The following is a 12,630-nucleotide window of genomic DNA, read 5'->3' on the forward strand; positions in this document are numbered from 1 at the left end:
TAAATATTGGTTGCAAAAACAGTAATATGCATTGAATATTTCCATCAGAGAAAAGCACAGCAATATACAAACACATTACTTGTCACAATAGAATGACAACTCTCCTGCTACCAGCATGTCACACCTATGGAACAGAGTATTTTTCAGACTCAAAGGAAAAAGCTTCATAAAGAAACTACAATATTTGTCCTATCTTAAACAAAAACTTGGTTGCAAAAACAGTAATATGCATTGAATATTTCCATCAGAGAAAAGCACAGCAATATACAAACACATTACTTGTCACAATAGAATGACAACTCTCCTGCTACCAGCATGTCACACCTATGGAACAGAGTATTTTTCAGACTCAAAGGAAAAAGCTTCATAAAGAAACTACAATATTTGTCCTATCTTAAACAAAAACTTCCATGGAATAATGCTGGCCAGAGGAATAAACTTTACAGATACTATAAAAGAAGACATTTACAAAAAACCAAGATAAGCATGTCAAGAGTATGATTTATGCTGTCCTAATACTGACACCCAGCATGTGTCTAAGGTTAGGCAGGATGATACCATTTGTGTGATCTTTACCTCAGGAATCCTTGCTCTAAAGACTTTCTATAAAGCATGTTCTGAAGTAGCTTCTGCAAGTTATGCCTGATCATCTAGACCAAGCATTTGGTTCACTGATTATTTTTTCCCTCTGAGATGTTACTGGCCTGCTGTTGGAAAAGGGAAATATATCAGATTTAATGGCAGGGTGGGAAGAAAGTAAACTACTGGGGAGTCCCTCTTGCTTCTCCCTACTCTAAGTATAATGTAGAATTGCACTACATCTGAGGACACAAACATACTGCAAAGCAACAAGTTACTCCAAGTCAGCTGGTAATAGTAAATGTTACAGTCTCACATTAGCCCTATAGTAAATTAAGGTAGCTTCTCCCTCAGAGCATGCTGCCTCACATTTTACTCCTGTACCTGAGGACATGACACATCATTCAGCACAGGGCAGACACTGCAAGTTCACCTAAAGAGTTATCATAATGTTCTCAAACCAGCATGTGATCACATACCTATATAATCCATATACAACAGGTACTTGTTAAGCTAAGACATACACTTCATGCAGTTATTCACAGTTAGGTGGGAAAAAAAATAAATCACTTCTTGGTGAATATCAGAGTCTATTCAGGGCATACTGCCTCCATTAAGACAGAAAGGGAAAAAAAAAGATAAAAAGAGTATATTACAGTAAAAAGAAAAATCATTAAAGGTAGAAAAATACCTTCTCTGCTGTCTGGAAATACTGTCTTACAAGGTCTTCCACCCTCAGTGTCATGCCCTCAGCAGGTCTGCTAACCAGTTTTCCAAAATTAAGATCAATGTCTAGAACAGAAAAGCATAGTGGCACCATCATCCACATTTGCAGCTCCTAACCTTTTACCCTATTACTATTAGTGGAGTGATGATAACTAACACAGAAGAATTGTGGTCTCTTTCACATTTAAAGCTTTTTGTTCTAACTGTAGAGTCTATTGTCTGGAAATTCAGGTAAACATAATGAATACAAGAATTGTACAGACAACGCCACCTCTAGCAGATACACAGTTCTAACTACCATACGTCTGGAATTATAAATTGAACACTATGTCCTGAAGGTTATTATAATTGAACACTAGAAGATCACTAATGGGAGAAAAATCAAAGCACAAGTTTTTTTTTATAAGTAACTCATTTACTAGAGAAGAAATTTTTCTCCTAAGAACACTGACTGAATTTCAATGGAAAATGCTCATAGCTCATTAAGGCTGTCCCTCATTCTCGGGCAGCTAGATGGGAATGGCAGAAGAATGAAAGGGATAATCACCTGAGGTTAGCACATACCATGTAAAGTAATAAAAGTGACTACAGACTGCCACATGCAAGCACAAAACACTGCTTTGTTAGCCTGGTTATATAAGCAGCTGTGATAAAAGCTTAACAACTTCTGAATTCATGAAATCTTAACATCACACCTGAACCACAACACCATGTGCCTGTGCACTGAAAAGTCGAGCGCTTTGTTCACCACCTCCCTTGTGTTAGAGGCTATCTAATAAAGAAATGCAAAGAACCATGACATTATTTTTACATTCCCTCCCTGAAGCTGAGATGCATGTCAAACAGGAAAATTAAACTTGTATTGCTGAAACATGGTGAGAGATGTGGGAGTTGTCAGGCATTCTGGAAATGTTAATGAAATTGCACAACTATGAAAAAAAACTCAAAGCAAAATAAAACAAGACCAATACAGTATAGTTAAAAAAACCCCTCACTAAAAGCAGTTTTTAGTCACAAAACGATGTTCTGAACTTTAAAAAACTGACACTCTATGTCAAAACTGTCAACGGAATTGGAGTACTTTGCATGCACTAATGTGAAATATTAGCAGCTCTTTAGCACAGTATGTTCTTGCGCAAGCGGCATCTTCATTACTGACTGTTACAAATCCAGTATTTGGGCAACATCCTTTAATCATTTATGAAAAATTCTAGGCACAGTGAGAAATGCTGCAATCGTAACAGCTATTATTTGTTTTGCACAAATGCTTGAATAGGGACATACCTGGAACAGACAAGCCAAGAGCACCTCATACACATGATTAATTAGGGCAAACAAAATGCTGTTGTACCTCTGGACCTTTTTTAAAAAAAATATACAAACATCTCTCAAGCCCAACCCCTCCATTACTATTTTACGTATAAACAAATTAACTACTACAGAAACAAAATTAAAAGACAAAGGGAAAAAGCACTATACCCATCTCTTTTCCTGCAGAGTGCCCCAAACCAACCATCTCATTCTAAGAAGTCTCAGCAATGAGGTGATTAATGCATTTCATGGTAATTATCACAGAATCACGGAGTAACTCAGTCTGGTATGGGGATACATATATGACTATAAGCACTTCAGTAAGGTTTGAGGCCAAAGTCAAAAAAAAAAGGAACTGCTTATGAATAACTGTCAGACGATACAGTGCTAAGCACCAGAATTTTAGAGAAACGCAGAAATACAACAGAAATACTTGTGCAATATGTACATTTAAATGAGACAATACATCTTAACTCCTCCTATAACATCTTAGATGGTAGACACCAAGCCTTGACTAGTGCTGGGTAACAACAAATAAAGAAACAAGAATTAAAAAACAAGGCAAGCCAACAATTCCTTCCTTCATAATTACCATTCTTCTCCTTTTGCTCACGATGCCTGAAAAAGTGTATGATGTCTTTTGGGTTAGCCACCCTATGCATGTACTTCTGGCTGAAACGATGGACATTGAATGGTTCAAAGCCACCTGCATAATCCACCTAAGAGAGGAAAGGACAAATTTAAATATGAAACAAACAGAAATAGAGAAGCCACACAAATCAAGATGAGTTTGCTACCCTTCAAAGGAAAAATAAGTAAAAAAATAGAGGTCTACCTAAAATGAATGCCTCACTATTCAGAATAGTTAATGGATAACAATCGCTAATACCAATATTAACAGAACAGCTAATAACAGCTCAGATTCATAACTTGATCCTACTTGTTTCATTTACTAGCCTTCAGGAAAGTTTCAATAAGTTAGGTTAGGAACACGCGCAGGACAATATGACTTAAGAAAGACTTCTCGGTAAACAGCCACTTTTATGCACTTACTCAGACCAGCAGTGAAGTACATTTATGACCAATCTCATCCTTTACTGCAGAGTACTAGTTACACCACAGGAACACAGAAGTATGGTGTGAAGGTGATTTATATTGGCCTGTACACAGCAAGAAATGTTATAAATTCTGTGTTTACACAGAAAGCATGACTTTGCTTTGAAGCTTTTCACTGTGACCTTTCAAACCAAAGCAATCCAAACTGAACAATTTCTTACTCGTAATCTTATGAGAGGCTTCTCTGGCTGCCGTGGATTTCCCAAGCGTTCTCTTTCTGCATTGTCCAGCATCAATTCAATCTGGGAAGCAGAATTAGAGAATCAGTTCCACTTTGATCTCTTAAAGATGCCTGAACATTTCAAGTCTAACTTAAAATACATCCAGCTGTAAAGGGGAGCTCTAAAAACAAATAATTGTAGGATGTGCTCTCATTCCTGAACACATATGTACCACTATCCAGCCAAAAGCCATAAGAATGACTGAGAAAAACATCACAATGAAAGGTTTATCCTTCAGATATAGTGTAGTCCAGCAGTACCTACACCACTGATTGCTCACACTATTTTACTTTATAATCATTATGCTTTGCTAAATTTTTAGTTCCAGGGGAAAGCAGGAAGAGAATTATACAAACCTAAGAACTAAGAGCAATTACTAAACCTGTTTAGTTACTTCTGTCAGTTCACACTGGACAGCCAAGCTCTCAGGGTTTAGGTCTATGTGCTTAGGCTGGTTCCAAAACACACATCCAACACCGTCCCACTCTTAGGCACAGTTTCTGTACAAAGGTGATATGGCCATCCATAAAGCAGTTCCAGCCTACTTTAACAGGCCATCCCAGTCAAGGAATCTGGAAGCCAAGGCCGCAGAGGGAATGTCATGGAATTAGCTTCCTACGGAAACACTGCCTAAGTCCATCCCAAACAATAAGGGGCAAGACACAAGATTTCTATCTTCTAGTCTCAAAACCAGTCACAAATCCCATCCCCTGTCACAGAATCATAGAATCAACTGGGTTGGAAGAGACCTCAAAGATCGACAAGTCCAACCCTACCGTGGTTACTAGACCATGGCCCTAAGTGCCACATCTAGTCTCATCTTGAAAACCTCCAGGGACAGTGAATCCACCACCTCCCCAGGCAGCCCATTCCAATGCTATACACTGTTATCCATAAACTACCAGCATTACAAGTTACCTTTTCCATGCAGAATGCTTGTATTGCCTGAGTAACATTAGGATTGTCAGGATTAAAAAGATCTGGATGATCAGCTAAAACAATATCCTCTATGTGGAAAGTTCGCACTGTCTCTAGAGCAATCTTCTGCATTTTCATTTTTTTCCCTTTAACATGCAGCAAACCAATGTGTCTAGAAGGAGAAAGGTAACTTACTAGAAGATAAACTTAGAGGAACTATGGTATAAAGATTTGGTTTAAATTCATGTTTATTTTTCAGAGACAACACTTTAAAAGCTATAGGAGGTTCCTGGATCTGCATTTCAGAGTTGGATTTGTAAAAATTCAGTTTTATTTTTAGATTGTGCTTGCTCCATACACAAGCACACGTATTCAGTTCCTTGTATTCCAATTTATCAGGGTGTAACTCCTCAGATAAGTTGCATTTGCTTCAAATGTTAGATTAAATTGTAAGCAGAGCAAGTTATACTAGGCACTGATTCCATCTACTTCATTTATTATGTCACACTCTGAAGTTAATCCACATCATAACATTTCACACTTAACAGAAGCATTTTTCTGCTCTCAACACAACATCTGAAAGACCTTAGGCAAGGGACAAACAAGCACAAATACAAAAGCTCACGCACTTCTTCACAGCTTCTCCAGGGGACAGAGATGTCACCACTGAACTTCCTGGCTGAGAGACATAGAAACGTTGCTGTTCATTTTGGGCTGGAGCTATTTTGCATTCATGTTCATGACCCCACACAACAAGATTAATGAAGTCATCTAAAAACTGCTCTGGAATGTAGTTGGTAGCTCCATGTTTGCTCCTGTTCAAGAGAAGAGAAAATTAATTAGCATTGGTGAGCAAGGGGAGAGTGAAGAAGAAAAACATCAGTGCAACTTAAAGCAGTACAGAAACTCCAGCAATACTATCTGACACACACATCAAGTCCTCTTCACATTGATTCCTCACACAATTGTTTAGTGTTTGGTTAAACAAGAAGGCAGCCTCACACAGCTCACTGTTTTCTGCTCCCCTCCTTTTATTTGGATTTCCCTTTTCCTCTGACTGGCTTGCAAGCATGGCTGTTGTCTTTGGTTGGATTTTTGTTTATAAACAGGGGGGTAAAACCCACTGAATTAAACAGACATGGGACACACCATCCCCAATCCCTTTCCAGAAGACTGAGGAGATGGAGGAGGAGTGAGATCCTTCAGCCTACTGGACAGAGAACAGTGCAAAGGATTATCTGAGTGATATTTGTTTACAACCGCCTCACTGTTACTTGCACGTGAGGACTGCCCTATTCAGGAAAACTTAAAAGACAGAATTTGGTAAAGAACTCTGCCTGCTCCTACTACCATCGCTGGGAGAAGTGTGTAGGCAGATAGAACACACGCTACCTACTGTAAAGCATAGCAGTACAAGGGAAATAGGTACCTGTCATAAATGGTTCAAATAAGGATAGAATATGAAGTTTAATGCTCTTCCAGTTCTAACAAGCAGACAAGACTTATTTATATGCATATTACATTAAAATTCTCCACTACTCCTAACTGTAAAAGTTTGCGAAGTGATTTCCCAACATTCCTAACTCATTTATTTCAACCCTTTTCCTTTATGATGCTTCTGTAAAAAGAGCTGTAAAGCAAGGCTTTCATTTGGGAAAATGTTAAGAAACCAGCTACTCACAAGAAGCACCAACTAACATAACTGGCTTTCCCACCTATCCTGCATGAGATGGTTCAGTGAAGTAACACAGCGAGTTTAAAAGTCACTGTAACTCATTCAGTACTGTTACCTATTTTGATGAATCACAAACAAGTTAAACCAACTATCTTCATCTTCCTTTGGTCTCAGCATGGTTACTTGTTTGTTGACAAACATACGATACAGCCTCTCATCTGGAATAGCTCCTGGAGTGGACAAACAAAAAAAATTTTGTGTGGTAAACCCACTCTATTTTATAGCATTTTTATTAACAACTCTATTAAATAAAGAGCATGAAGAACACAATACAGCAGCCTTCCTATACCTAAAAGCAGCTTACAAGAAAGCTGGATAGGGACTTTCCACAAGGGAAAGCAGTGACAGGACAATGAGGCATGGCTTTCAACCAGAAGAGAACAGATTTAGAATAAATATTAGGAAGAAGTTCTTTACTATGAGGGTGGCAAAGACACTGGCACAGGTTGCCCAGATGTCCCATCCCTGGAAGTGTTCAAGGCTGGGTTGGATGGGGCTTTTAGCAACCTGGTCTAGTAGAAGGTTCCCTGCCCATGGCAGGGCGTTGGAACTACATGATCTTTCAGGTCCCTTCCAACCCAACCCAAACCGTTATTCTATGGCTTTCATGACCCAGGAAGTTTAAGGCATGATTATGAATTTGACCAGATTGAAGTATAAATTGGCTATTTCACAGGATGGACTTCTGAAAATAAGATATTTTAACAAGAAATCTACCTTGAAACAACTGCTAAAAGCAGTTTCACTAAGTACAGCTGTTTTGAGACCTCTTGCCAGTTTTCCGTGCCAAACTATTCTATGGCTTTCATGACCCAGGAAGTTTAAGGCATGATTATGAATTTGACCAGATTGAAGTATAAATTGGCTATTTCACAGGATGGACTTCTGAAAATAAGATATTTTAACAAGAAATCTACCTTGAAACAACTGCTAAAAGCAGTTTCACTAAGTACAGCTGTTTTGAGACCTCTTGCCAGTTTTCCGTGCCAAACAAGTGACTATGGGCAATTTAAAATAGTAGGTGTTTTGTTTCTTGCTGACAGAGTAAGGACTATATTTTTTTGCAAAGCGGAATTTAAAAACAGATACTACTGCATAGAGATGAAGTTCCTAAACAGACTTTGAAATTCTCTACAAAACAAGAACTAAACCATGAATCAGAATTCAGAAAAAGTCTATGCTTTGGGTAGAGGGATATATGGATGACTGAAGTTGAAAACCCATCACAGAACACCTTTAAAATATGAAACTCTTGATAAGTTTCTTTACAGAAACTGAGGTTACCTACAATGGATGTTACTTATGAACCACTTCAGAGGGACATGCAGGACATTAGGTTTCTGCTCAGTGTATGTTTTTAAATATAACCAAAATGGCACATGAACATACAGCGTGTAAGTTTTACCTAAACAGGTTGAAGTAAGCTTAACACACAATAGTGAGAACTGAAGACCATGACTGCTCTGACTCGATACAAAGGCACTGTGTATGGCTAACTTAAGCAAGAGTTCATTTAAGACCAGTACAAGTACAGAAATAAAAGTTATTGAAGGATTTATTTTAAACTAAAAAAAAAGCCAAGAGAAAAACCTGCCAGTGACAATGTAGCAGGAGGAGAAACCTGACACTGTCACAGAATGGATATGCTGTAATTTAGAATTACTCAGATCTGCACGTTTGTTGCAGCCTTATAAATTTGTTCCAACTTTATTTAAACCTATTGAGTTTCAATAATACATAAGACTAATACTTACCCAAGCCATACAGAGCAATTTTTGTTCTACCCTTACGCAATAAAATGGGACTAATATCTATTTTCTCCACGGAAGTTGAACGTCCAAAGTGATTCAACAATCCTGCACAGCTTAAGATATCCAATGCACACAGTCCATCTGCCTGCAAACAATAATAAGGAACAAATATTAAAATTGTGAACAGAACATTTAGTCTTTAGTGTCTAAGTGAAACGGTCGCAGAAGGGAGAGAAAATATCTTTCATTAAGTAACTTCTGCAGCTGAAAAACGCCAGCACATATATTAGGGTTTTTTTAATACTCATGGGTACAGAAGCAAATCCCCTTTCTTTACAAGTCCTACAATGCAAAATTAAACATTAAATAATTCAGAAAAAAAGCCAAAAACACAAACACAAAAAAATCCACCCCAGACAGCTTCTAAACTACTACAAAAAAATAACTGGTTAGGCTAACGACCTCGTAAGTCCAAAGTTAATCTTCTGCTGCTAAAACACTCATCTCCATGATACACCACTATTTGGTATAAAATGCAAATTATTAATTCAATGCAAGTGCTTTAATGGTCTCTAAATATCCTTCTCCTGTTTACTTTTAGCAGCTTATTTTGAAGCTAGCATTTTGCCATTATTAGATTATCTTCCTTGAAAATGCAAGATGCATATGAATTGCATATGCACAAGTCAAAACATCAAAGTTCTCCTTCTTCAAGGGAAAAGCTTTCAGTATCTACAGATAGAATGTTTTAGAAACTACATACTCTAAGAATTTAAACATAGTTCATATGGATCTCTTGATTTCTTTCCGGTCATTTTTTTAATGTCACACTTCACTTGTTGTCACTAACAGAATTCCTAGAGATTCACAAAATACTTACACAAAGACTGAAGTAACTGACTAAAACTAATAACCTCCAAAACCTGTATTTCTACACAAGTCTCTATTTCTATAATATCTTTGTAAGGTAACAGTGGAGCACAGGTATGATAGTAATTACCCCTGTGGGATCATCATGATTGCCATGAATACTGAAAACTGGAATAGAAATGTTGAGATTTTCATCCTGATAATTGACCCATGGAAACCTGAACGAGAAGAGGAAAAATGTTAAACTATATCTGCAAATTTGTGAATGACTCTCAATAATCTCTTCAAATTAATGCCAGCACAAATAGATCACGGCAGCAGCGCAAATGAGTAAAAAGTAGTTATGAATAAGTTGCACAGTGTAAAAAGATCCTTACTCTTGGACTGGACTGGCACTTTTCACTGAGAATATGATAGCAAAAAGAAGCTGTGTTTTTTTAGAATAAGCCTATGAAAAGAATTATACAACATACTGTGGTAGCAGCAGACTAGGCTGTGCAACCTTTGTTTACAAAGAACTCTGTTGATTTTACCACTGCAATTAATGCAAATTGGTTTACTTGCAGGATAGAAACTATGCATGACATAAATGTATCAGGTGTCACAACACATTGAAAAAAAAGGTCCTCAAAATACTTTCTGTATTCCTTTACAGATTTAGATGATAGGTGAATTCATCATGCAAACTGTCCCACACAAAGAGGACTAACACTTCAAGGTTCCAGTCATGGAGGAGACAAACTAAAAACCACAATGCGTTCATCCAGTGCACAAACCAAGCCTTACATGATAGTTCATGAGAACACACTTACTTGCTGTAATGGAAATTAACAGCCTGATCACTCAGAATTTCAAACTGAACAGGATGATCACCCATGCAGTATTTCCTTAGCAACTCCAAACAAGAGTGTACTGTTTTTCTAGAGGGTTTGTTGTCATGGAAAAGGTCTCCACCTAATAAAATAAAGTCCACCTGTATGTAACAAAAAGCTTTATTATTTTAATACATTTTGTACTACCTTGAAAGACTTCTAACCAAATTGTTTAGATTATTTCTTCTAGGGAGTTCCATATAATTCCTCACATCTGAGGAAATATACCTCTAGGTAAGTTAGTTGTAGCAGACACGATAATTAATTTCCTCAGGGAAAAATAAAAAAATTGGAAAAAATTGAAAAAAAAAAAAGAGAATGTGCATATTGGGCCTTCTGTTCCTATCAGAAGGGAGTCTCCTACAACAACCACCCATCTTTCTTCCTTATGGGTGCAGTTTTGATGTTGGGCACAGGCCAGCTTAGCCTCAGCAACACCTCTGTGCTAGATGGACTACTGTCCTTGTTACTGTTCAGCTTCACTTGCAGAGCCTCACACCTGTTATTCCAGGGCACCTGTGCAGGTGAGCCAGTCCTGGAGAACATGCACCTGCTGCACTGGGCAGGAACTTGTCACCATTTCCCTCTGTCAGTTAAATCACTGAGTTCATCCAGGGGGAGAGAGAGGAGAGAGAATCCTCTGTATCATATCATGCATCCTGTCTGTCTGCCAGGCTTGTCCCAGGGAAGGCAGGGTGTGATTCCACTAGTCTCTCTCCATCTCTCACACACATTCCCTGATACTCCTCACCTCTTTCCGGAGCTCTGTCACTAAGTGGAGTTCCTCTACCCAGCACACCTCCCACAGCTGCACTGGCTGCTGGGAGCTAGTACTGGTGTAAGAGCAGGGCCCACGCTGCAGGTGAGTCCAGGGTGTCAGCGTGTTCCCACCAGAGCTCTGTCTGGGCAGCTGCATCACTCATGGGGGATGCAGAGCTCAGAGAGGCTATGGCTTTCTGCTGGACGGATACCATTGTTCCCTGGTTGAGCTACTAGGGCTTTAGCACCCTTACCACATGGAATGCCATGCCACAGCATGTTTGCCTGCTGCACTGAAGGTGCCTCTGGTTGTTGCTGCTCCCCAGGAACTCCTTTTATAGGTGGGGGTACTTGAGCCCCATTCCTCCTGGCCCCACCTGGATCCCATCAGCTGCAGTTGTGTGAGCTGTCGGCTCCTGGTGGTTCTTGGCTCCCCAGGAGGTTCTCCTGGTTTGGGAAACTCCCTGTGCACCACACTAGAGCACTCTGCTGTTGATTGTGCCAGCACTAGAGCTGCTCACCTCAGCCACTCAACACTCTAACATCACCTCAGAAGCTTCTAAGGTTTTCTCTCCCGAGTTGTCTGAAGACTGGGTAGCATTACACTCACTCTTCTCAGTTATTTTCCCCTCCTTGCAGTGACAAACCATCTCTAAACAGCACTGAAACTCATGCAGGCAATCTGCAAACATTGTAAATGCCACCAGGGTCACAATTTAATGAGAATGCTCTCACAGAACAGGCACTCCTTTTACTAAAACAGAGACATAACTGCTGGAATAAATAGTTTACTCATTTGATTTGGTATTACCACAGATTGTACCAGGACTCAGCTTTATAGCTTCTTTCAGATTGCATTTTTCACAGCCTCACTCCTTCATTTCCCAAAAAGCAGCACTTACTTCATTTTTTTGAGCATGTTCCAGAATTTCATTAAGAGTTACAAATGTATCATTCCCACGAACAGGATCCTTCTCCAAATAGCCAAGATGGATATCAGTAGCAATAAGTATTTTAAAGGTATCTTCATCATCCCTGAATAAGACAGAAAAACTTGTGTCTGAGAGGAATACACACTGAGAATTTCAACAGTCTTTATTAAGCTCTGCCCAAAGTAATGACATGCACAGATCTGCCATGGAACTCTATCAAATATCATTTCTATAATGTTTTCAAAGCATTTCACTACTTTTACTGCAAATAGCACATCACCAAACCAAGCAGCTGGAAGACTTGTTTATCCCAGTCATTCTCCTAGCCCACTAAAGGGCTGCAACCAACTCTCTGAAGTACCTAATGAAAAACTAAAGAATCCTTTGTATGTTTTCTGTCTTAAAAAATACTTGTTGAACATTCAGTTTCTCTCTTTGCAGTGTTGATCTACACATATATGAAAGCAATCATGATGACTATAAGGACCTGAGGGAAAGCACAAACGATAATCTGAGTTCCTAGCCCATCCCAAACACACAGAAGACATGACAGGGCTGCACACAGCTGCAGATAACGGGAGCTTACTGCGAGTGGATGGTACTCATCTTCACACCAAGGCTCCTAACAAACAGGCCCTGGACAGAGTTTAGTGAGTCAGCTCAGGAAGTAAGTCCCTCTCTTCATAGGTGTCATATGAAGCCTGACAGACAAAAGCAGAGACTCGGTTAGAAGGACTAGCACAGTCACCCAGGCTTTTACTCCCAACTACTGCTTGCAGGAGACCTCCAGACCAGGCGGTTGGTTTCACCCTTCACTCCCGCCGCCCGCGGGGCGCCGCC

General features: G+C 39.2%; 1 protein-coding gene across 1 annotated transcript in view; it reads right to left on the minus strand.

Annotated features, from left to right (window-relative positions):
• Positions 1-11,893, minus strand: part of MRE11A (MRE11 meiotic recombination 11 homolog A (S. cerevisiae)) — a gene marked incomplete at its 5' end in the record, with an annotated part of 17,596 nt that extends 5,703 nt beyond the window's left edge. The window contains 10 exons of the mRNA XM_009080330.1: positions 1,271-1,371; positions 3,209-3,335; positions 3,894-3,974; positions 4,872-5,043; positions 5,501-5,686; positions 6,662-6,776; positions 8,361-8,502; positions 9,358-9,445; positions 10,040-10,200; positions 11,761-11,893. Coding sequence (XP_009078578.1) covers positions 1,271-1,371; positions 3,209-3,335; positions 3,894-3,974; positions 4,872-5,043; positions 5,501-5,686; positions 6,662-6,776; positions 8,361-8,502; positions 9,358-9,445; positions 10,040-10,200; positions 11,761-11,893 — 1,306 coding nt within the window. The remainder of the gene's footprint in view (positions 1-1,270; positions 1,372-3,208; positions 3,336-3,893; positions 3,975-4,871; positions 5,044-5,500; positions 5,687-6,661; positions 6,777-8,360; positions 8,503-9,357; positions 9,446-10,039; positions 10,201-11,760) is intronic.
• Between the last annotated feature and the right edge of the window lie 737 nt (positions 11,894-12,630).

Source organism: Acanthisitta chloris, unplaced genomic scaffold (assembly GCF_000695815.1).
Source record: "Acanthisitta chloris isolate BGI_N310 unplaced genomic scaffold, ASM69581v1 scaffold21368, whole genome shotgun sequence".
Classification (NCBI taxonomy): Eukaryota; Metazoa; Chordata; class Aves; order Passeriformes; family Acanthisittidae; genus Acanthisitta; species Acanthisitta chloris.